Source organism: Perca fluviatilis, chromosome 13 (assembly GCF_010015445.1).
Source record: "Perca fluviatilis chromosome 13, GENO_Pfluv_1.0, whole genome shotgun sequence".
Taxonomy (NCBI): domain Eukaryota; kingdom Metazoa; phylum Chordata; class Actinopteri; order Perciformes; family Percidae; genus Perca; species Perca fluviatilis.
In genome coordinates this window covers 11425306-11450447 of record NC_053124.1, presented here as the reverse complement: position 1 = coordinate 11450447, position 25142 = coordinate 11425306, and the positions used below count along the sequence as shown (strand labels likewise).

The following is a 25142-nucleotide window of genomic DNA, read 5'->3' as shown; positions in this document are numbered from 1 at the left end:
GTCAGTGTAACGTTTTCAAAATATAGGGCAGAACAAATGACAGCTTTATCATTCTTATTGGTAGATGAAATTTGTGACTTACTAATGCTGCGTTCCAGACACAATTTTTAGCCCGTAAATTACGACTCACGACTTGGTAGCGTTCCAGGCAAAGTCACGACAAACCCTTCTAGCTAGCGGCTACCTAACGTTGACGTTAGCTAACGCTAGCTGATACTAGCAATTTCTAGTCTGCGACATATTTTGGGCTTCATTTACATTTACATAACCTGTAGTAGTACATAATCGTATGGGTATTGTTTTGATTACAATGTGCAGAATTACTTTACGTTGCCTATTTATGTCTATTTATTTCTATTTCTCACCATTAATCACCGGCGTCTGTACAGCATCAACAGGAGTCGACATTGTTGTTTATGTGTGTGTGACGTCAAAAACTGTAATTGGGAGTACAATGACCTGGTACGAGTTCACGGGTAGTAAGTTATGGGTTTGACTGCTGTTCACTTCCACGGGTAGAAGGTTGTGAAAACACAGGTTACGGGTTGCCTGGAACGCAGCATAAGTTCCCATCAAAGCTACGGCCCACCTTCAACCTGAGCAGAGGTCTAATCCAAGTGGGCAACAAGGGGGTAAGCTTCGGTTCAGAAATTGAACCTCCTATGGCGCCATTTTGATGCTACAAAGAGATCACCTCCCGTTAGCATTCCACTGACTAGCATTCATTTTGACGTCACTTGACAGCGAATAACTTTACATTTGAAGCGTTTAAAGACTCTATTTGTCCATTGTTTATTTTTAAAGAAACACAACAATGTATAAAAGGCTCCTTACCTTGTATCTCATGTTATGGCTCTGTAGCAGACGTTTTTGTAAAAATAGGCTAACGATTGTGTCATAACCAAGCAACTTACTGTCGCATAGTAGAGGAATTACCGTACAGTACAGGAGAAGTTCGCAGGCAGTTTCGACTTACATTAGCTGTTTAGGTTTAATTCCTAATGTTAACTAGCATTTTAGTTAGCAATAATTAGCCTGTGCCCATGTTATCTCCTTACATATAGATATATAGCCAGATTGCCTTCTCATTCAATGTGTTTCTTTATTTTTATGACTATTTTTACATTTTTGTTTTCACAGCATCAAAACTATGAATGAACACATATGGAATTATGTACTTAACAAAAAAGTGTGAAATAACTGAAAACATGTCTTATATTTTAGATTCTTCAAAGTAGCCACCCTTTGTTTTTTTGATAACTCTGCAAACCCTTGGTGTTCTCTCAATGAACTTGATGAGGTAGTCACCTGAAATGGTTTTCACTTCACAGGTGTGCTGTCAGGGTTAAATACTGGAATTTTTTCCCTTATTAATAAAAAAAGCAAAGGGTGGCTACTTTGAAGAATCTAAAATATAAGACATGTTTTCAGTTATTTCACACATTTTTGTTAAGTACATAATTCCATGTGTTCATTCATAGTTTTGATGCCTTCAGTGAGAATCTACAATGTAAATAGTCATGAAAATAAAAAGGAAACGCATTGAATGAGAAGGTGTGTCCAAACATTTGGCCTGTACTGTACCTACGCTCTCCGTCTCTGCAAGATTGGGAATGATTGAGATTCATCTTGGCACAGCTACCAGAAGACTTGCAACTTTAAGACAGGTTGCTCACGTCACATCTACATCTTCAAGTACAGTTGGAGGCTGCTCAGTAACGCTCAGCCATCACCGGAAAAGTGCTTCTATTATCCTAAACTGGTCTCCGACCAGAGCAACGGGATCTGCTGGTCCATTCTATATATACTGTCTCTGGTCTAATCATCCAGAATAAGTGAAATCACCTGTGTGGGTGTTCAGAGTCTTAATGCTTTTTTGGAAGTCTCAACCCTGGGTATCAAAGCTAATAACTTCAGTAAACATAATACAACACAAAGCTCTCCAACATGACTGAGTTGAAGCAACATCTCTGACACTCCAACAAAACATAATGAGCTTCACTGCTTTTACAATAGACAGCCACAGCTTTTAAAGTGTTTGATATGTTACCTAACCACTGTGGCAGAAAGTTAAAGTAGTTTTTGTGGGCAACAGCATTCACAACACATCGCAACTTTTTCCCCCCATTCTGAGCAACCAGGGTGTGTAAGTGACATTCACAGCTCGGAACATCTGAAAAGACCTACAGCAATGCACTTTCAAATGTAAATATCCATCCATGTTTATTACAACATTCAAATATGAGGACTTTTATTACACTGTGTTTCTTAAGCACCGTTTCCCAATTGAGTTAAAAAAAAAAAAAAATTGTTACAATACACATTGTTGTTGAAGAAGCTGAAAAACACGTCCATCTGCGCACAAAAAACACAAATGGCACAATGCAACACATTGACAGTGGTCATTACCACTGGTAAGAATATTGTCCTGTTTCACTAGCAAAAACAAAAATGTTGAAAAAGATCTTCCTTGACTTGTGTAACTTGTAGTCCGTGTGTCACTAAATATCAGGGGGGAAAAAACAACCCCTCAAAAAAGGTAGATTAAAAAATAAATAAGACTCAATATCTGTATTTTGTAGAATAATCCTTTGGGGACACCACCAGACCTCTTCCCTTTCTTGCTCCACGGTACACGGTTTCAACAATGTCAATCATCTCCTGCTTGTCCTCCATTGTCCAGTTTATCTTGTTGTTGTTGCCGGTGCCCAAATCAATCATGATGTGCTTGTTCCTGAAAAAACAAAACACCAATAATAATATGAGTATAAGTTCTGGAGTCGCACAGTAGTTCCTCAACGACGACAGACAGGAAGGCTTTATATGAGAAGGTCCTCATACAGCAACCAAGTTCATTTAAATCACATCATAATAATCATAATTCATAGCATTTACATTCATATTTTGAAATCCAGACATTAAGCACCTTACCTGAAAAAGAACATGACGGTGCACGGGTCGTACAACTCGTACATCTTGTTGAAGTCAGGCACTTCTGTGATGTCCACCAGGTAAATGACTGCAAAATTCTTCACCTGTTAGGCATATGGAGGTAGAATATTAATGCAACAGTAAACAATCAAGGTATCATGGTGGACAGCAAATCATTCAGCATTACAGGCAGAACACCACAACATGGAATGGTTGGTTTTTGGAATGAACAAAACAGTTGTTTTGGCCGATTAATATTTCTTTTTTTCCACCTACTTTGCCAGTTCACACTACCATGCATTGGGTTATTTGCATGACTAGTACACTGGCTACCTGATAACATTTAAAGTTCTATGTAAGATTTTAACTACTGCTAAACATACCAGGGTTTTCCCTACCATTATAAGTATTAGGTGCAGCATACGAGCCATTTTTGTCAGCACCTAAGCTGAATGAATGTAAAATGTGGCAAACGCACCAAAAAAACATTGAAAAAAAGCATCAAACTAACGAAAATACTTTTCTCAGATCTAATGATTGTAGTTGGATTTCTTTAGCAAGCTTTGTCTTTAAGCTTTTTGAGCATTATTTATTATCTGCTCTAGCTTTTCCAACGTTTTAGAAACGGGTATGGTGTCCTTCTTTGCATTACCTGCAAACTCTCACTATTTAAGTGTGCTGGGATGAAAAGCGGGCATGCTTAAATAAGCTTCAAAAAGAGTATAACCATCTATTCCTCTAGCTCTGAGTAGTGATGACTTCATGAGCTTCTTCAATGATAAAATTACAACAATTAGAGATAAAATTCATCACCTTTTACACTCAACTTCTAACGGTTCACCTTTAAACGCAGAGTCGTTAGAAATAAAGACTAGTCTCGACATATACTTAGACTGCTTTTATCCTATAGATCTTCAACAATTAATGTTAAAGATATCCTCAGCTAAGCCATCTACCTGTCTCTTGGACCCCATCCCAACGAGACTACTCAAAGAAGCATTACCTGTGGTTAACACCTCATTACTAGATATGATCAATATGTCTCTATTAACAGGTTATGTACCACAGTCATTTAAAGTAGCTGTGATAAAACCTCTTCTGAAAAAACCCACCCTGGATCCTGAGGTCTTAGCAAACTATAGACCTATATCTAACCTTCCTTTTCTATCCAAGATCCTTGAGAAGGTGGTTGCTAATCAGTTATGCGTTTTTCTACATAGCAACAGTTTATTTGATGACTTTCAATCAGGATTTAGAAAGAATCATAGCACAGAGACGGCACTGGTGAAAATTACTAACGACCTTTTAACTGCTGCAGACAAAGGTCTTGTCTCCATTCTTGTTTTACTAGATCTTAGTGCTGCATTTGACACAATTGACCATTCAATCCTGTTACAGAGATTGGAACACTTGGTTGGCATTAAAGGAATTGCTCTGAGTTGGTTTAGGTCCTATTTCTCTGATCGATCTCAATTTGTGAATGTTAATGATAAATCCTCCAAGTAACGCCTAAAGTTAGCCATGGGGTTCCTCAAGGCTCAGTGCTTGGACCAATTCTATTCTCCTTATATATGCTTCCTCTAGGCAATATTATTAGAAAACACTCAATTAACTTTCACTGTTATGCGGATGACACCCAATTATACTTGTCAATCAAACCAGACGAAACCAGTCAGCTAGCAAAATTTCAAGAGTGCATTAAGGATATAAAATCCTGGATGACCTATAATTTTCTGATGTTAAACCCTAACAAAACTGAAGTTATTGTGCTGGGCCCTAAACACCTCCGAACTTCATTATCTAGAGATATAGCTAATCTGGATGGTGTTGCCCTGGCCTCCAGCACCACTGTTAGAAATTTAGGAGTTATCTTTGATCAGGATATATCCTTTAATGCCAATCTAAAACAAACCTCAAGAACAGCCTTTTTTCATCTTCGTTAACATTGCCAAAATTAGGAATATCCTGTCTCAAAACGACGCTGAAAAACTAGTCCATGCATTTGTTACTTCCAGGCTGGACTATTGTAATTCCCTACTGTCAGGTTGCTCAAATAAGTCTCTTAAGACTCTCCAGCTGATCCAGAATGCTGCAGCGCGTGTTCTCACAAGAACTAAGAAAAGAGATCATATTTCTCCTGTATTAGCTTCTCTGCATTGGCTTCCTGTTGAATCCAGGATTGAGTTTAAAGTCCTTCTCTTGACCTACAAAGCTCTAAATGGTCTAGCACCATCATATCTAGAAGAGCTCCTAATACCCTATTGTCCCACTAGAACACTGCGCTCCCAGAATGCAGAGTTACTGGTGGTACCTAGAGTCTCTAAAAGTAGAATGGGAGCTAGAGCCTTCAGTTATCAGGCTCCTCTCCTATGGAACCAGCTCCCGATCTGGGTTCGGGGGGCAGAAACTGTCACCTCATTCAAGAATGAACTTAAAACTCTCCTATTTGATAAAGCTTATAGTTAGGGAGTGAGGAGTTGCAGTGTTCACCTAACTGGCCCAACTGCTTCTCTTCATAATTGTTAGATTAATAATACATAACAAAGTAGAGGGAGGCAGGCCAGCCAAGCCAGATCCGGCAGGGGGAGAGTTCTAAGCCCGAAAAAGCTACCTCTCCTTATGACCTGTCTCTCTTAGTTACCTGTTATAGTTACGCTGTTATAGTCCTAGACTGCCGGGGGACTTCCTTCCTTTGACACACTGAGCTGCTCTCTCCTCTCCCTTTCTATTACTGTTTCTATTACTGTTACTATTACTATTACTATTACTATTTGTGTGCAGCCCGTCCCAGAAATGCTTGTTACTAATCCTAGCTTCTGGGGAGTTTACTCCCCGGAGTCCTTATGCTTTTTTTTCCCCCAGCGTATTTCCTTGGAGAACGTTGGCACCAAGACCCTGGTTGCAGCTGTCGCCGTGGTCCTGCTGCACTCCCTGCTGAGCTCAGCGATGCCCTGCAATGTCATGCTGCGTCCTGCTGAACCCTGCAGCTTCCCGCTACATCCAGTCACTGTTCCATTATTAATGTGACTACTATCGCCACTGTTCATCACACCCCCAACCGGCTCGTCAGACACCGCCTACCAAGAGCCTGGGTCTGTCCGAGGTTTCTTCCCAAGAGGGAGTTTTTCCTCGCCACTGTCGCACTGCTTGCTCTTGAGGGAATTACTGGAATTGTTGGAATTGTTGGGGCTTTGTAAATTATAGAGTGTGGTCTAGACCTACTCTATCTGTAAAGTGTCTCGAGATAACTTATGTTATGATTTGATACTATAAATAAAATTGAATTGAATTGAACTTACATCTTTTAGAATGTATTGCAATGCTTCAGCTTTTTAACTGCCTTAATAGCTTTGTGCAGCATGTCCTGAAAATGGTCTACAAACTGCTGACCGAGAGTAAGATAACCCCAACATAACGTACTGTAATGGGAATCTTAGTTGTAAAATCAGCAATAAACTGCCAAGAGCAGTGAACAGCATGATGAAAAAAGTGATGAATCTTCACATCCCTTTAGGAGACAGTATAAATCTATACTAGAAACCAGTATTGTAGCATTGCTGCATTGTAGAAAAGGACCCTCGCATGATTTCCTGTTACCTGTAAAATCAATAGGATTTTCAGCTGAGGTCAAGTCAAACTATAAACTGTAATTGCTCATTTTGTTTTACATGGCAAGCATTGTTTTTAAGTTTATTAAATACAGCAGATATGAAGTGTTATCATAGTTATTTGTAAGTGTAGAATATACTGTCATTTGCACAAAACATCCTATAAATTTAGCATTTAATGCAAATGATGGCAATTGGTCGCTGTAGCGACATTTAACCCAGCTAACAGGACAATCAAGGATATTAATAACATAAAGCTCCCTATGGAGTTTAATTGTGTAGGTGTACTAAACATAACATAACTTTTATGAATACTACAGCCTGTGATCATCATATTATTTATTTTCCATCCCCAGCTGGTAACTGTTATTCTGATATTTTTAGGCCTTTATATGTTGGCATATCATGTGACCAGGCCTGTAACAACAACCGCCATTTCTTTGTTTAACAACAATAATTGCTAACATTAGCTAAGGTGCTAAGGGGTATGACTGTCGATGGGAACTGTCAATTTTATGTTCATTTAAGAAAAAAATGCAATGTATTATGATAGAAAAAAGAGGTGTGGTTCACTTTATAGGCTGTGTACTTGTGTTATTACACCATTTGGGTCACATAACAGTGATATAACCAAAAGATCAGTAATGTATTGTAGTGCGTATACTGTACTGTATATGCATGGGTCTATACTGTATATATGGGCCAGAATGGGGGTTGACGGCATTTCATAGTGGGGGGTCTGGGTGTCTTAATTTTCTGCATTCTGACACACTTTTATGCACCAATTTGTGGTGTAAATACCTTTATTTAGCCTATGTGAATAAGAAAAACACAGATGACAATTCAAAATATATCAAAATTACAATGCAAAGTATGTTGTTGCGTGTCATTGGGCATTTTTAAGTGGGTATATGGAAATCCTGGAGCTTTCTTAGTGGGTATACTGCGTATACCTGCGTATCACGTAGACTACACCACTGGTAAAGATGTATCCTGGGGTTCATTTGAAACCTTATTCGTTTGAAAAATAAAATAAATATGTTTTAATATGACCGAAAGAGACAATTATATCATCAATCGCAATTATTTCCGAGACAATTGATTGTACAGCAAAATTTGGAAATGTTACAGCTCTACATTTGACAGTAAACATGTGTAGTGTATACAAGTCAATACATTTGACTAAAATATAAGGTTTTAGTCTGAATTTCAAACATCTTTGTTGGCTACTGTTGCTATTCACGTGCGACTTTATGCTTTGCCCCTAAAGACAAGTCTGTACTGTACTGCTGTCTCATTTGGCCAAATACAATGCTATCTCTATGGAAAGCTATAATATATCTGTTATCTATTGAGCATGTTCGGATAGCAGCCAGGGGGTAACTTATAATGCTATTGTTACAACACACACGGTTTATCTTGGCTGGCATAAACACTAATCAAACCTTTTCAGCGATGCTGTAGAGGACTTCGTCCATTTTCATACATGTTGGGTCCCAGTCGTGTCCAAAGCGGATCACGAGGACTCGGTCCTCCTCAGACAGGATGGCTTGGTCAACCTGCCAGCCATTATGGAGATGTGGTAGCATGTACGACATCTTGATCCTAAACTGTCGATTCCCAAGCTGAAAAACAACACATTTGACTTTAGCTACACATAACTTGAGAGGCAACGTTAAGTTGACATCCAGCAAAATCAAGATTTTGCTCGTAGTTTTCAGTAACGTTAACGTTAGCTGGATATGTTTAGTTATCCTGCAGACAACAGACAGCGTTAGCTAGCTAGCTAGTTAAGGAGCCAAAGAAAAGTCTGGAAGAGGAAATAATTAAACTTAGTTACGATAAAAAAAAAAAATATATATATATATCGGAAACACTTACCTTAAAATAAAAAGGAATGCGTATTAAAACGTAGTGTGTTAACTCTAATATAAGGCAGAAGAACCCCCCGTTAACTGATGCTGCTGTGTACCTTTTCGTAAATGTTACGTTCTGTACACACAACGTCATCAAACGAGCGACACTGTGGACACGACGTAGTTACGTCACTTGTATGTATACCTAATTTTGCATCACTGTAAAAATGATTTGATATGCTAGATTTTTTTTTGAAATATATAATTGTATTGCCTAACTTCAGTTAAGTTTTATTTATTTATTCATTTAAAAAAAACTATATATATTTATTACCGTATTGTATTTATTTAATTCTTAATATGTTACTGTAATACATTATCTTGTGTCCTGATAAGAGAAGAATATATCGCCTTATTGAGAGTGAAGACATGGCTGTCGTTATATTTAATGAGTATAATGCTGAATTGTTTTATATTTGATGCGTTTGTTGCAAGTTGTACTGTGTGAATTTACCTATAAAGTGCAAAAATACAAGTTGTGTTTGTTGTAGTTAACACATTTCATAATACAAAATTGCATTACTGATAACACATATAAATATGGGAAACTTCAAACACTTAATAAATGAGAAGTCAGTCATATCAATAATATTAGATATAACTGAGAAGATTTAGATTAATATGATTTGATTACTAACTTCCAAAAAAAAAAAGAAACATCGTCAGTTCGCATGCAGGCACATCCCAAATCAGAAATGTTTTAGATGCTTTACTCACTCAATATACATTCTTCAAAGAGATTCTTAAGAATTTGTCAAGAAGCAAACCAAAAACCTCTGATGGCACGATCAAGACATACTTCACAAAAACAAGACACTTGAAATAGCCTACATTGGCATAAAGACAGCCTTGTTTGTTTTTAACTAATGTAAGGTCAATGTCTAAGTTTCCAACATTCCTCCAGTCAATACAATGGCCTTAAAACCAATAGCTGAAGTGAGTTAGTGAAGAGAACTCTCTTTTACACCTCTATAATCTGTGGTTCCAATCTGGATAGAAAATGCAATAAGTAAATATGATAAAAGTACTTTTAGATGATAATAGTTGTCCTTCAAAATGCGATCTTTTCTGGGAGACAGACTTTCTCATTTGCTGTTATGAAAAATACCATCTGTGGCACTCATGATTTTATTAGCAAATATATATAAATATATAAGAAATACACCTTAAGTAAATTAAAATCTGGCATTTCGGCAGACTGCTCATTTTGCAACAAACAGAAAGAGCACTTGATCCACTTTAACCATGTCCCTGCATGCCCAGCTGAGTCATTACTCCTCTTTACTGCCGTCTCTCGGCTGATAGAACGTAAGTAAGCAGCTGTCGTGTTTATGATACTAATAGTGGACATTATTTAATAGAAAATACCATTCCTTTGTATTTTTTGGGGAAGTTTCTCAACTGTAAACGGTCTGTGTAAATTATACTTCCATGGTATAAATACTTTTTAAAAGAATGTCTATTTTTAAAACATTTTTTGTTGTTGTTGCCTCATTTCACTTCTTCATCTTCCTCTTGTCTGCGGCCACCAAATGGTAAAATGCCTCTCGTTGGGATGACTTATTTCCATCACATGTAAATAAGTATATAGATCCCACTTTTACATTAAAATATTTAATAGTTTGTATGCCGTGCAGAGACATAAAGACAAAACATTTATTGTTGTGCAATTCATTACAGTTCACATAGAGCGTACAATAAACAAAGGTTCAAAGGTTACAGGAAAACATTCCAGTCTATGACATAGCAGCACATTATGGCACTCCTTAGAGTATGAATCATTATTAGATATGTTTTAGCCTATCTTTAATTCCACCACTAAACCACACAATCACATTACTGAGGTTCTCAATGGACAAGTGATTGACAAAGTCCAACTACTTCACATTAGACTATTTGGTCTAGGACACATGATTGTTTAACACAAAACAATTTCGCCAATTTCACAATAAAATTAAGATCTATTTCCTAACTACCATCAACACTGTAATCATCCCTTAAAGCTGAAAAAAGGCATTTTTAATTCCGAAAGGCTGTTTTTCACATATCACAATATCGGCCTTCAGCCTTCTGATAAAGTCTGAACAGTCTCTCAACCTCAATCTCTGCTGAAAAGAGATGGAACTCTCCCAGCATGTTGGAATATACAAGTCCTGTGCCATAAAACCACACCCTGTTCAGCAACAACAACAGTTCAGTTCAGATCCCAGGTTGCATGAACCCACTTTAGGCCAGCAGGTGGCATAAGGAACATTCACATATTTTCTGGAGACAAACTGACTCCACCAGTGGTTCTTTGAACATCCCACGACGTCTGGAGAAACATATCCAAAGTACATCTCTATTCCATGATGCAATATGAAAAAAAATCCTGTGCACATTAATGTCTTACAATCCCTGAGGAGCGCTGATGCTCGGCTGGAACAGCCAGTGTCAGGGCACACAGTCGACCACAGTGATGTACAGTAGACTGAAACTGTACTCCTGCAGCTCCTAGTCGGCGGGATGCTCTGGACACGAGCGATTCACCTCAAACCACTCGTCTATACACCTGAAACAAGAAGAGGAGGAAAACAATCAGGTTTAAAAATAAGCTGAATTACAATTTAGCTCCAAATATTTACAATAACAATCTCCTTTTATTTTATAAATGACCAAAAGATGGCATCTTTTCAAAAAGTGTGTCTGTGTGTTTTCACAGGGTGTTTCATTCATCAACTGATCTAATATTTGTGTTCCTCTAATTGGATAAATGATCAAGCATCTATGTGTACATATGGAGCTTCTTGTTCATACACATGATGAAGGTCTTTTAAAAGAAAATGTTGAACATTTTGGGAAATGGCACTTATTTGCTGTTTTTTTTTAGATGTTTTTAGAGTTAGATGCAAAGATTGATACCACTCTTGTATGAGTCTATAGGGATACCACTAGCGGCAGGTGAGTTTAGCTTAGCATAAAGACTGGAAACAGGGAAAAACAGCTAGTCTGGCTCCCTCCAAAGGTAACAAATGTGCCTACCAGCACCACTAAAGCTCATTAACTAACATGTTGTCTCTTGTTTAAGTGATTTTGTTATCTTTGGAGAGAGCTAACGGTTTCCTTCCTTTAAATGAGCTAAACTTCTCTAATCTTCTCATGTGACTCTCAGCGAAACAGGGAATGTCCATACTTCCCTTAATTGTCAAAACTATTCCTTTATTACTTTGAATAAATAAAGCGAGATATATGCTTTAGTGGTCAATCAACACAGGGCAATTTTTACAAAATCCAAATTCAAACAAAGACAGTTAAAATGTATCTCTTTGCATATCCCCCCTAGATGCCACACACATGTATTTTTTATCAGAGGGTCAGCGCGCAGGGTCAGCCATAGTAAGTTGCGGCGCCCCTGCAGCAGTTTGGGGGTTCGCTCCAGCTACCAGTCCACACTCCGTACAGGGACTTGAACCGGCCCTTCAGTTCCTGAGCCAAGTCCCCATGGGCTGAGCTACTGCTGCCCCAAAACTATCAGTAAGCGAGACAGTATGTACAGCATGTACACTTTTTACACTTTTATTCAAGTTGTTCCTACATGTCCGATACCACTCTCATGTTTGTATGCTAAAAATGAAGGTTACCTCTAGAAGCCGGGACTGATTACACTTGGTGCATTTTATGCATTCGTCAAACCATTTCCAACCACAATCTATTCATGTGTGTGTGTGTTTGTTTGTGTGTGTTAGTTACCCTTTATGGTAGATACAGAGGCAGGGCAGCCTGGCAATTGTGTCTCCCTGCTCCAGCTCGTCTAAACAGATGGCACATTCCCCAGAGTCTCTAGACAGGATGTCCTCTGAGAAAGACAATACGGACAGAGACTAACTGAGAAAAGAGCTCTGCCTCGCACACCAAACCATGTATCAGATGTTAAGTTCAGTCACTGAATCCTGCACAACCATCTGTTGAACTTTAGAACCAGAATGCCTGTTGTTGTCTGTGCCCAGATGAGAACTGGTATCCCTCTACAGTAGTAGATAAATACATAGTCTCCAGTGGGAATCGGTTGTGTTATGTAGAACTATCACTTTTTATTATCCTTTTTCTTTCTGTAGTTTGATGGTTTGTTATAATAACAGGTATGATGACTTCTTCTTTTGTCTCTCATGTTAACGTGCGTATTTAGCTACGACAGGCCCTAGTGTTAATACCTGAGGCGAAGGAGTAACTAGGACTGTCTGTTGTTTCTCATGCGCTCATGTCAAAATGAATCCTGCAGGAGAAAGACTGCACTTATGAAAATATTTGCATGGGTTAGGTGAAATATAAAGCGATGATTGTACAGGTTTTACACATCTGTACGCCTGTGATAAGCTAGGACACACTGTGCACTGTCTATGAGCAGCATGTACTGTATATTTATCAGTGACATGCATGCTGCTGCGGGTGTGTGCCAGCTGAAAAACTATGTGCGCATGTCTCTGCACACTTAAAGATGAGCAATCTAATTTTGTTGACAACACTGTCAAGCCTGGGATGTCTCTACTTGCAGAAAGTGTGTGAGGTGACAACTGTATGTCTACAGACACAATCTGTTAGCATTTCCTGTGTGTGCACATGTAGGTGTGTGCACTACACAGTTAGTCTGCATGCATAAACTGTAGGTGGCTGTGTAAATGTAGCTGCATACCTGCATGCACATGCACACGTACAGGTGCATGTCTGTGGATAATGAGTTCTTGAAAAAAATATCTATGAATCTTTTATTACAAGAAGTTTTGCATTAATACATGATCATCCTCATGATCTAGTTGTAAAAAACAATAGGGCATACAACTGTGACTGAGGAAGGGAAGACAGAGGCAGTGGTGGAACGTAAATAAGTACAATTCTGTTCTGCCTTTAAGCACCATTTTGAGCTAGGCTTACTTGTACTTGATGACCTCCACTCTAGGTTACCTTATATTTATACTCCTTTACATTTATAGAGGTGCATACTGTCTGAGGGATGTTTACATGGATAAAAAAGAAAGAAAAAAAGATTACGTTTTGTTACGATTTTCGATAGGTTTCATGTCAGATAATGGCTGCTTTTACCTTTTCAGGGCTTTGTAAAGCTTTCAAATGAAACAATCTATAAAAATCTATTTTTCTGCATAAGGAGTACTTTTATGCATGACTTGTACTTGTAATGGGATATTTTTATATTGTGGTACTGCGAGTTTTATTTTAGTAAAGGATCTGAATGCTGGCCATTTGTAGTCTGGTCACAGCTCTCTGATGCACCAGCATTCATCACTGTCATTATTCAGTTCTTTTGCATGCTTATTTTAAAGAGAAATTAATAACTAAAACTGAAGAATAACAGATGGTAGCTGTGGCGAAAAACTAATACCAAATCCATTGACTTTAAGAATCACCCATGTCCTCTTGCACCTTTACTCTTAGTTTCTTACTGTTGTAGGTGAGGCGTGTTTTGCTGAAACACATGAGCAGGTGCTTCTCTATTTCATCTGATGCCATAAACTTGGAGCAAACAGGACAGTGGAAGCCTGTGGAGGAAAACACAAAGACGACAAGAACATGAGGACCCAGATGTGCCAATGTCCCTCTCCTAACTTATTTATTGACATTTATTTTAAAGATTATTTTGTGGGGCTTTTCCGCCTTTAATCGACAGGACAGCTAGGTGAGAAAGGGGAGAGAGGGGGGGAAGACCTGCAGGAAATCGCCACAGGTCGGACTCGAACCCTGGACCTCTGCGTCGAGGCCTAAACCTCTATATATATGTGCGTCTGCTCTACCAACTCAGTCAACCCTGCCACATTCATTTCATTTTTTATTGTACACATGTACTTGCTTAGCTCAAATCACTCAATTACATGATTCTGATAAGCAGAGGTTATAGATGTGGTGATTAATGATTAGACTTCCTCATCAGGGAAATTACCATTGCCGGTAATTAGAAGGAGGGGGAGACAAAACTTCAGATGTAGTTTTATTGACCACGTTGCGAAAGATAAGACAATTGGAGCATTTACAAAAACTCCAACAACAATAAAGATTCAGGAAACACTGTCAAATGTTAAATGTTTTGTTAAGGAGCATTTGTTTTGCAGTGACATGGCTGTTAGAGCGCCATGACAGTTCTGTTACAGTATATGAGTGTCCTGTTTTGTTGGAGCCTGGACAAACCCACCAGTTGAGAAACAGCTAGACTTGCAGATTCAGGAAGTATAAATACGTGTGTGTGTGTGTGTGTGTGTGTGTGTGTGTGTGTGTGTGTGTGTGTGTGTGTGTGTGTCAGGAAATGTGTAACCAGCAGGAAACTCATTTCTTATCTTCTGACCTACATAATGCACTCTTCCCTCTCAGCCGGAGTGAAAAACGGGCCTGTTTTGCAAGACAGAGGAGAGGCAAAGGAAGAGAGACGGCACTACAGTACAGCTGTGCCACCTGTGGCACTGGCTGAAATAAAAGTGCAGAAGTGTTAAACATCAGACTGCTATTGCCATATGTCCGGTATCATATGTCCAATGGAAAAAGCGACTTTGGCAGCAACTGTAATGGATATAGCTTATTATATCTTGTAGGAGTATCATAAACGTATCCTACATGAACTAACATGTTGACTCTAAACTCATACTGAGTGCCACAGTATTAAAACCGGAAAAAGTAGTTATGCCAAATGAGATTGAAAAAAATGGTCCTTGGGTAAGATAAGGACAATATAGTGTACAAACACACTATTTATAGACACATACTAAAGATAGATGTTACTTGAATTTATCTTTTGTAATAAAATATTATAAAAAAAAAAGATAGATTCAAGTAAAATAATGCCCCATTATGTATCTGCTCACTACAGTGTAACTAAGACAATGTGTACTTCAGGAACAAGCCGGAGATTAAAAAGTATCACTCGCACTGAGCGATAACACATTCCTGTTATGTGACTGCCCTCTTTCCAGAAGTTTTATGGAGTAACAGTTATGGATGTGTAGTAACCCATGCCTTACAATCTTACCTCCCAGCAGGTGAGGGGACAGGTGAGCCGGTAGGGACCCTATAAGCAACCTGTGGCCCTCAGGAGGCTGCTCGCTCTCCTCGTCACCATCCGTGCCATCGAGGCTCTGATTGAGTCCGTGCGACCCTGACCTGCCACCGGCCGGGATACTGCGCCCGGAGCTGGTTGGTCCTCCACCTGTGTAACGGATCCGGGGCCCATCTGGTCCATTGGTGTACCTAAACCCCGCAATCCTTTCCCCTCCGCTGGAGTGACCAGATGGGAGATCAGAGCTGGAATAAGCCCGAGTTCTGCCATCAAATACTGGGCTGCTCTGTTTGGCCCCCATGCTGTCTCGGGCTTTCCTCCTCTGCTTTTGTGAGCGCTTTAAAGTTTTTAGCAACGACACATGGTTACAGTGAGTTCTGAAAAACTGACAGCAACAAAGGAAATCAAGCCTAGCACGTGAACAACAATGGCGAGGCGATCCAACATCTTAAAGTTTCATGCTGCGCCCTGTGCGTAAATTGCGCATTCACTGACGCATAACTTCATTTCCAAATGGTTGTTTTTTTTTCTTGGCAGAGCCCTTCCCTTTTTTTCAACAATGGAAAAATTAAAAGGATAAAATCTCTTCAGTTGAATGTCTTCAGTTGCTCCACTTCTGACGAGGACAGGAGTGCAAGTGTTGACCCACTGCTCGTCTGGTTCAAGTTTGTTTTTGTGCTCAACTGTGGCCGTCTGGAAAGAAAAATAAAAGCAGGGATTGCCCTCCTCCCCCCCTGTGAGACAGCTCCGTCAAGCTATCCAAAGTTCACCAGAATAACATAAATCGCCTTCAAAGTAAAAGCGGTAAACGCATGGAATAAATATGACAAACTGTGAAAGTTACTGTAATATAGAATTAAATCCCATGTCTATTAAAATGTCTAGGCATATTATACTGTGGTTTGTTCTAGAGAAGCCTTTATCTTTGTTTGCCATTGCTGTTTCCATCCCGCCTTTGCAGAATCTTCTGCATCCACTGCAGTGGTGTAAAGTAATGAAGTGATTATAGGCCTACTCAAGTGCGTGTATGATTTAAAGGAACTTTTACCTTACTTGAGTATTTCTATTTCATGCTACCTTACTTCTACTCCACTACAATTCAGAGGGGGGTGTATTTTTACTCCACTACATTTAATTTGTACTGCTTTTACAACTAGTTACTTCCATATTAAGATTTTACATTTAAAAGTCATGATCAGTTTATAAAATATGATGCACTGTTGTGCTGGGCAATGATACCATTATTGAAGACGGTGTGTAAATTATGTTTATGTATCTGTGTATATGTATGTGATGTGTATATTTTAAAGGCCCACTGTCAACTGAGTGCAAATCATCCAAAGACATAATGTTTGATCGTTCAGTAATTTGCTTTTAGTCAATCAGAAAAAGCTACGACTGAAAATCTCTTCCAGACGCACCTTTTGTTCTTTTATTGTGAAGGCCAAATCATAGCTTCCTGTCTGCTGTTCCCTCCAGCCAATGCCTCCAGCTTCAGCAGGCGTCAGGTGGCGCGTGACGTCAATCTCAGTAACACCAGCGGGCTGTTGGCACAGCAGCAGGTCACCAGTCCACTGTGTGTGTGTAATATGAAAAGCCCTCCATGTTTGGCGCTTTGTGTTCCATTAACTCCAGACCATTAAGGGGGAAAAAAAGGAGGAACGCTCTGTTCACACGGTTTATTGAACAATTTCACACACATTGGAGGACAAACAGAAGATAGCTACACTGCATGAGAAACATTCAAATACTGTAGGCAATAAAATGACAAACATTTACAAGCCAAAGTAAAAGGGCTAAGGATGAACCTCGGAAACAGTCTTGCATGTGAAGGCGGCGGAGGCCTGAAGCATCGCAGTGCACTGGATGTGACATACAACAACACAATGTGAGATTAGAGATAACAGGGCAGGCGAAGGGTGGCTCTCAGCAAATATTCTCTCTCCCCTGTGATATCACTCGGGGGATTTGAGTGTGCACTTATTAAATTATAGTTAAGAAAAACCTCGAAAGGAGCCGATAAGTTCAAACAACGCACGCAAAAAGAGGTTTTGGCTAGATTTAGAAAGGTCTCTCATCAGATTTTGCTGAGAAAGGAGGGCAAACCGTGAACCAGGAAGACTACAGGACCGGAGAACTAGAGGGTGTCGTGTGACAATGAGACACCCAAACCAGGAATGGCTTAAGCTGCAACATGGGCCTTTGTTGTGATGGTCATGTAATAGTAACATTGATTAAAAACGTCCTCATTAAGTGACTTTAAACTCTTTGAGGTGTACTGCCTTAGAAACATTAAGAGACACACCTCAAGAAATGATCCATGCTACTGTAAAGCTGCACACTTTGATTTCCACATGAGGTGCAAAATGCTTTTGTCTGTAACCTATACGACTATTTGAATCGTGTGTGCAAAACTGGATAGTTTGAGAGCTGCCCTATCTGAATCTACATCACAGCTATACATCCCTCAGTTCCCTCCTTGTTTCCCTCCATGCAGTGGAAAACGTTACCGCTTTTCCTCTCTTTATCTGCATCACTCCAGCTGCCTCACAAAGCCACAAACCGTCAGTTTTTACCCATTCGTCTTTCATCTAGCTCTTGTTTGTCCTCTGTGTCAACAGACAGGCAGAGAAAGTAGGTTATCTGTCACATTCATCTCCAAAGCCACGGGGGAAATGTGTGTATTGCAGTAACATCTGACTGTATTTCTGCATAACAAAGCCAGCTGAGGCCGATGTAATATTGCTGTGCTGTGGAACTTTAACTAACCAGATGGTGAATGATTATGATACTTGCATTGTACGTGGCTACTACTCACGTAGCCCCAATGTGTGTGTGTGTGTGTGTGTGTGTGTGTGTGTGTGTGCGTGCATGTGCGTGTGTGTGTGTGCGTATGTGTGTGTGTGTTTGTGTGTGTGTGTGTGTGTGTGTGTGTGTTTGGTTGGGGGGATCATCACAGTGCAACAGAGTGCACTCTTTGGAAAGCAAAGCCACTAAGACATTCAAAAACATGGTGGTGCATTTTTAGCAAGTTGGCCGTAAGTATGCGTGTGTGTGTGTGTGTGTGTGTGTTTAGATAAGAGTGTGTTGTTAAGTGTTTGGGCTGATGAGTTGAGGCCCAGAGCTTCTCAGCAGCTCTGCCCCCAGCTGCAGGCCTCGTCTTGGGGCTCATCACTGCTGGCTGACCCCCATCTGCTGGTGGTCGGGCCCTGGTTCCCCCTCCATGTCAGCGTGGTAATGCTCAAAACTGTCGTCTTCTATGTCTGGCAGACCCAGCAGCTAACAGGGGTAGAAGGAGAAAGTTGTGTTACTGGTTGTAACAGACATAATAATGATACATTTATATCAACTTAAAAAAGCAACTAAAATATGATTTGTCAGTTTTATAACTGAGCTCTTCCAGACATTTAAAGGAAAAACAAATTTTTCTTTTTAATAAAAAGAATAAATATGAAGTGGTGATCTAAAAAAAAGGGGCATCTTGCTGATGATATGTATGGATATTTGGATATTTTTACTTTCCATCGGTAATATTGGATCGTGATCGATATGTCGATCCAGATCCATGTAACGTTACAGCCCTAGTAAATGCAGTGAAGAGAAGTTTGTGGGGCGGGCAGCAGCTGTGTTCTGGAACCTGACGTGGATAACAGACTGTGTCACGGAGAAACTGACGCCGTATTTTGCAACCCATAGGTTTCTGAAAAAACAAAATGAAGCTCAAAGTGGACGGCTGTGCAGTGTAGCTCCGGCTGTCGCCATCATGGGCAGCGCCTGACGTGGATTTATTCAAATATGGGTGAAAAGGTGGAGCGTGGATGGAGCTGAGGCGGGCTAAATGAAGCCTACAGTCTATGCTCGCCACCTGTCACTCAAAGCAGGACAACCTTAATTATGCAGAACTTAAAGCCTGAATATAATCAAAATTGGTAAGTTATAACCCACCCCCTCTATTTAAAAAAAAAAAGATCTTAAAGTATTGTTATTTTTATTCTATTTTATTCCTATTTACCAAAAAAACTTGAGGAAGAAAGTGTTAAAGCAATGTAACTCAGCTTAAATTGTTGTTTCATGAATATAGACTAGAATAAGTGTTGTCTATATGTTGTCCTGCTCCTGTTTACATTAATGTCAGAATTCTGGATGGAGTCTAACATGTTTTGACCCTAACCAAAGGGAAGTGACTGTATCAGGGCTGTAATAGACCCAGACTCTGCGAGCAGAGGTCACTGTGCTGCGGTTGATGCAGTGTGTTAAAAAGAAAACAGCGTCTCCAGAAAGCTGAACGTCGCTCTTTTGTTTCCTTACAGGCCTAAAGGATGTGAAGACCTTCTCCAGCACCTCCAGCAGGGTCTTCTTCCCGCAGGAGGAGATGTAGTCCTGGGCTAACTGAAGGAAGGGAAGGCAGTCCTCACTCTCACTCCACACGTGCTACAGACAGAAAAAAAAGATGAGTAAATATGAATGCAAGTAGGCATCATTTTAAGCCTGTCATAAAGAAAACTGCATGACTACGGTAAAACAATGTGTGTGCAGACACCTAACGCCATAGGAAAAAAACAACCTTAAAGCTTCATTTTCCAGATTAAACTTTATTCCTCCATATATAATTAATTCTATGCCAGGTGATGTAATCCTGTCACACTTCCTCCAACAGTGTAGCCTCACGTGGGCTGTAGTGACATACAACTTGCAGGAATTAACCAGTAAATAAGTAAAGCTGGGTCAGGGGCAATGCAGCACAGAAAAAAAAAACTAGAACAAAGCAATTAAACCAGATGAAGAGACATTTCGTCAAGGACATGCAGCAGACAGGAGTAGAAATAACACAAACAGTGGTGACACTTTACAGTCAGATTCCCAGTCCTAAATATTTATCAAAGGAAAGTGTAAGACAATAACTAACAATGAAATGCTGGACAAATTGTTCCTGAATAAATCTGAATTAATGATTACATAGTAGATAATGATACAATCTTGAGATCAGACTGTTACAAAAATATGTTAATGAATAAGTGTCAACTCATAAGCTCCTACGTATTTACATCCTGAACACGTTCTTTACGATGAATGATTATGAATATGATTATTATTGGTTATTCAGGAACCTCGTAGTTGAGGACTTTGTGGGCTTTGTTGTAAAGTGTAACCTCAACAATAAGACAACTGCTACTGTTGTCACCCTCAATAAATGAACTTCCATAAACACATACTGTATACTACACAGTGCCGTTTCTCTTAAACCTGGGTTTAAACTCTACCTACGGAATATGTTGGGTCAGAAATATTAGCGTGCTAAAGGCCAATAAAACAGTAATAAGTAACAGTAAATTGTAATTCCTGGATATCAAAGGTAAGCGTTTGATTCAAATTAAAATCCACTTCCTTGTCTGCTACATCAATGCTCTGAATTGTTAGATAAACAGCACTGCTTGAGATAGGGCATTGGAGCAGTTCCTCTCACTTACTTTTAGTGTTGTTTAATTGGAGTCTAAAGGCCGTACCGTTATAGATTATGTATTAGGTAATGCTATTAGGGGTGTCTAGCCAAGTGTGTGAAACAAAATGCAAGTGATCTTACTGTAGTGTGCAGTATACAGACTTTGTAGTAAAAGTTTGGGTTACCTATCATTTAAGAGCATGATATCCAATTTTATAATTTTAGGAAATCATTATTGGGATTTTGGTTTACATGAAGATCGGAAATATTTTCAGACAAAAGTTGAGGGGGTTATATTCCTAACAGTGGTCACACATTTGGTGTTAATTAATGGATTGTTATTGATAGGCAAATATTAGGGTTTTTTTAAGGGTTAAACCTCTTAAAATTGACCACAAAACCATTGAAACCATCCTTTTAATTTACACCTTATAATGGTCTTATTTGTTCATTGTGAATGTGTTCATGCCAAACGTGGGGATAAATTGAAATGAATGGATAAATTCATGTTTGTAATAGTAATTTTAATATATGCATGATATAAGAGGTTTTTCATTTGGTGGAAAAAATATTTAGGCCCTCTTCAAAATAGCTTCATATATTACAATCTATATATTTATCCATTAAAAACACCTTAATGTCATCATTATTAGTGGATGAGTTAATGGAATTTTAAGGTAAAAAAAGGTATGGCTTTGGTATGTATGGCTACTTGTGTGGTAGGGACACCCCTTCCTGTAACAGTTTTAGGAGTCACGTGAGAGTCATGTGAATCCGCCTGGGGAAATAGTTTTCACGGTGTTGCAGACAGGCCTAATATTGAGCCCTCCAGCTCACACTACTTAGGGATAGTTGTTCCAGTTTGACACTGATGAATGAATGAATTGAATGAATTTTTCAGCAGCTAAACACTGTCTCACCTGACATGGATGACTTAAAAAACTACTTAGCTACTTGCCCTGAGGAAAATTACAGAGCTGGAAACAGTGATGTGCAGCTGTGCTGTTACTATATTATGGTGGAATTGATCTCACAGCGCCCTCCAGTGAAAGGTTAGGGTAATGATACAAAGTTTTGAGGGAAAACAAAAGATAAACAGTGTGTGTGTGTGTGTGTGTGTGTGTGTGTGTGTGTGTGTGTGTGTGTGTGTGTGTGTGTGTGTGTGTGTGTGTGTGTGTGTGTGTGGGTGAGAGAGAGAGAGAGAGACAGCATATGAGACGCCCTGCTGATAGCTGTATTGATCGAGCGAGAGTAACCAGATCTCAAGCAAAAGGAGACAGAGAGTTATTCTAGCTGATTTGAGAGTGCATAGCAGACAGCTAACTGTGAAAGTGTGTGTGTGTGTGTGTGTGTGTGTGTGTGTGTGTGTGTGTGCAGCACTTAACTTGCGTTAGATTCAAAAGCAGGAGAAAAACTGAGGGTTATGAGGGAATAAAGTGATTTTTTATTTTTATTGTGCAGCAGCTGGATTTCTATTGATCTATTTTCCACCAGCAGCCATGGAAAGCCCCTGCTTAAGCAACCCTGCTCTTCTGTCTGTGGGACGGACCAAAGGCATAACACAGGCACGGCTGGCGTGACATAATGTGTTATTGACTGAACAGACGCCCTGGCTCCTGGGTCACCTCCATCTGCTCCCTGCCTTGTTAGCCCCTGTCACTGAGCAGGGCGGGTCTGGCCTCAGGAGCTTTAGGGCTCACAACACCACCACTGCACTATACTGGTATAGTATATACTGTAGGCTAGTGTCAGGACAGTCTGTATGATTAGAGTAGGGCTGTAGCTATACCATTGAATATACTGAGCTCATATTTTCCATATTGTTTCTGGAGTTTGGGAGATTTTAACAACTTCAGGAGTTTATGTTCAACAGTTACAGACACATTACACATGGCTGACTTTGATAGTGCTTTGGCCTTTTTAAATGTGGCTGTTTAAGGGGAAACAAATGAATAGGCTAAATAAAGGGATTGGGTATTTCTCACCATTGTCTGCAATGTCTGCAGATAAATGAACATAACTTTTTAACTGAACAGTTAAATGAATACATTTAAAAGCATCACATATTTACAGTTGTGTCTATAGGCCAACATTTCTTTTATAACTTTGGTTTCACTGGGATACATTTGACTCTATAATTTGGCCCACTTCCTTCAAAATAAAGATATAAAAATGCTTCCCTTGTTAAATATTTACTATGTCTGCAGAACTACAACTTCTCAATCATATAAGTCAGTTCATTATAATGGAGAGAAATATTTCCACATTAGCAGCAAGCAGTGTCCTTCATTGCTTTAATACTATGAAAAAAATAATGTAGGTGTAATGAAAAGGACATTTTAATATAGAAGCAGAATATGCTACTTATATTTCTCCGGATACATCTATTTCTTAGTTTTAATTTAAGAGGCCCTTTTGTGTTCCAAATGCAACATGGTGATCTGCAGGGCTTTTATTTTGAAAGTGGAAGGCCTCGTGTTTTTCTAACCTGGCTAGCTGTGGGTTGGGGGGTTATCGCAGTTTATTATGATGGAGGAATAAACACCATCGACAGACGGGTGGAAGGGTGTGGGATATGCACCCAAATTGAAATGACATCATCCCCTCCATTCTTCGCCCAAAGCCCCCCCTCCCTCCTATAGACTATGTCCATCAGGCGGAAAACCGGGACCAACCGTGACAACCCCACCTCCAACCCACCCTCGACACACCTACAAGAACACGCACGCACAGAGCGAGGGAGCTGAAGGCCCTGCAGAAGCTCTACTTACGAAAGTGTCGGTGCCGCTGGGACACAGCACGTAGAAGGAGACGCCGGGCTCTGCGTAAAAGTCCAGCCGCCTCTCGTCGTCCTCCTCGGCGAATATGAGGTCGAACGGGTTACCGGAGCACCACTTCTCCGCCGCCTCCACCAGATGCTTGAACTCCATCCTCTGTTCTGCGCTCTGCGGTGTCCCTGCTGGCTCCGGAGCTTGGTCTCGGTCTCTCTGGCCGTCACGGCGATGATGCTCAAGACAAAAATAACAGCTGATCGGACAGCAGCATCAGCAGCCTCCTCTACCGCATCTCCTCTAGTGCACCGCCTGCATGGCCCGGGAATAGAGATAACACTGATGGTGCATAGAGCCTACCTACCGGGTCTGGTGCTCATCCGTTCTCAAAGCCCCATTCCTCTCTTCCTCCCCACGTTATGAAATCAGCCCGTCGGTCGCATACATGCATACGCAGGAGGACGCTGGGAAAAAACGCGATGACGAACAGCGAAGCCGGGCAGCCGTCCATACCTGAGGCGCTGTATAGGCCTACTCCCAAATGTCTCACTGTAGGCAAAATGACTGTATCATTTTAACCTGCTGACATCATGCAGGAGGCAACTCAACTGAATCCTTTTAGGATTTTGAAAAGATAGGCGATGCATTATAGAAGCTGCTATAGAGTATAGGAATATATTGCATACAGGATAGCCTCCAGTAGCTGGTAGGCTATATTGAGAAAAAGACTAAATGTCATCACTAACTAATAAATCAGGCCTAAAAACCATTACTGCCATATTATAGATTTATATACGACTAATTCACTGAAGGACCAGTTCACCAATATCACAAACATAAAAGCTTTTTTTTTATATTTTAGGCCTAAATAATCATTATCATCACAGGGCAGTACTGGTTTTAATTGCTAATGATGCATACTGTAGGTCTGAAATTCAAATCAGGCGGCAATATTTATTATAGATTTTACAAAAAAAATAATCTAAGAAAATTGCACAAGATCCACTTAGCCTACTGAAAAGACTATTATCAATGATATCCACTGATAAAGACCACAAAATGAAGATGTGGCTGAAAGGTCTGGAAAACTTCTACTAAATGGACCTTATGACGCTTTTTGACAAACTACTATTCCCAAGGTCAACAATGAACTCTCAAGCTCAGATAATAGAAAAAGATATAATAATAATAATAATAATAATAATAATAATTATTATTATTATTATTTAAACATGCAATATTTCAATAACAATAATAATCATGTAATATTTTAATCAAAAACCTGAATTTTAAAACATTTCTATAATCATGGCTTCACCTAGGGGTTCTGAAAAACTCCTTTAATAATGTCCAGTCGATGCCATACTGCTGGAACCAGTGGTCTCCATAAACACCACAGTGTTTACAGGAATGCAGCGTGCTGCCAGTATCACGCCTCCAGGC

The 25142-nt window shown here is 39.7% G+C and overlaps 3 protein-coding genes across 3 annotated transcripts; all 3 read right to left on the bottom strand.

The window, feature by feature from the left end:
• Positions 1-2197: 2197 nt before the first annotated feature.
• Positions 2198-8556, bottom strand: txnl4a (thioredoxin-like 4A). The gene is made up of 4 exons (XM_039821238.1): positions 8421-8556; positions 7985-8164; positions 2932-3035; positions 2198-2734 (listed from the first exon to the last, which is right to left on the bottom strand). Exons 1-4 carry the CDS (start codon positions 8547-8549, stop codon positions 2563-2565), a joined length of 585 nt encoding a protein of 194 aa, XP_039677172.1. The 5' UTR covers positions 8550-8556; the 3' UTR covers positions 2198-2562.
• Positions 8557-10053: 1497 nt separating this feature from the next.
• Positions 10054-16223, bottom strand: LOC120571798 (E3 ubiquitin-protein ligase ZNRF2-like). The gene is made up of 4 exons (XM_039820891.1): positions 15462-16223; positions 13891-13986; positions 12185-12290; positions 10054-11006 (listed from the first exon to the last, which is right to left on the bottom strand). The coding sequence occupies exons 1-4, from the start codon at positions 15787-15789 to the stop codon at positions 10949-10951; spliced, it is 588 nt and encodes a 195-aa protein (XP_039676825.1). The 5' UTR covers positions 15790-16223; the 3' UTR covers positions 10054-10948.
• A 929-nt stretch (positions 16224-17152) lies between these two features.
• On the bottom strand, positions 17153-24152 carry mturn (maturin, neural progenitor differentiation regulator homolog (Xenopus)). Its single transcript, XM_039819486.1, has 3 exons — positions 23700-24152; positions 19797-19919; positions 17153-18767 (listed from the first exon to the last, which is right to left on the bottom strand). The coding sequence occupies exons 1-3, from the start codon at positions 23856-23858 to the stop codon at positions 18660-18662; spliced, it is 390 nt and encodes a 129-aa protein (XP_039675420.1). The 5' UTR covers positions 23859-24152; the 3' UTR covers positions 17153-18659.
• Positions 24153-25142: the final 990 nt, after the last annotated feature.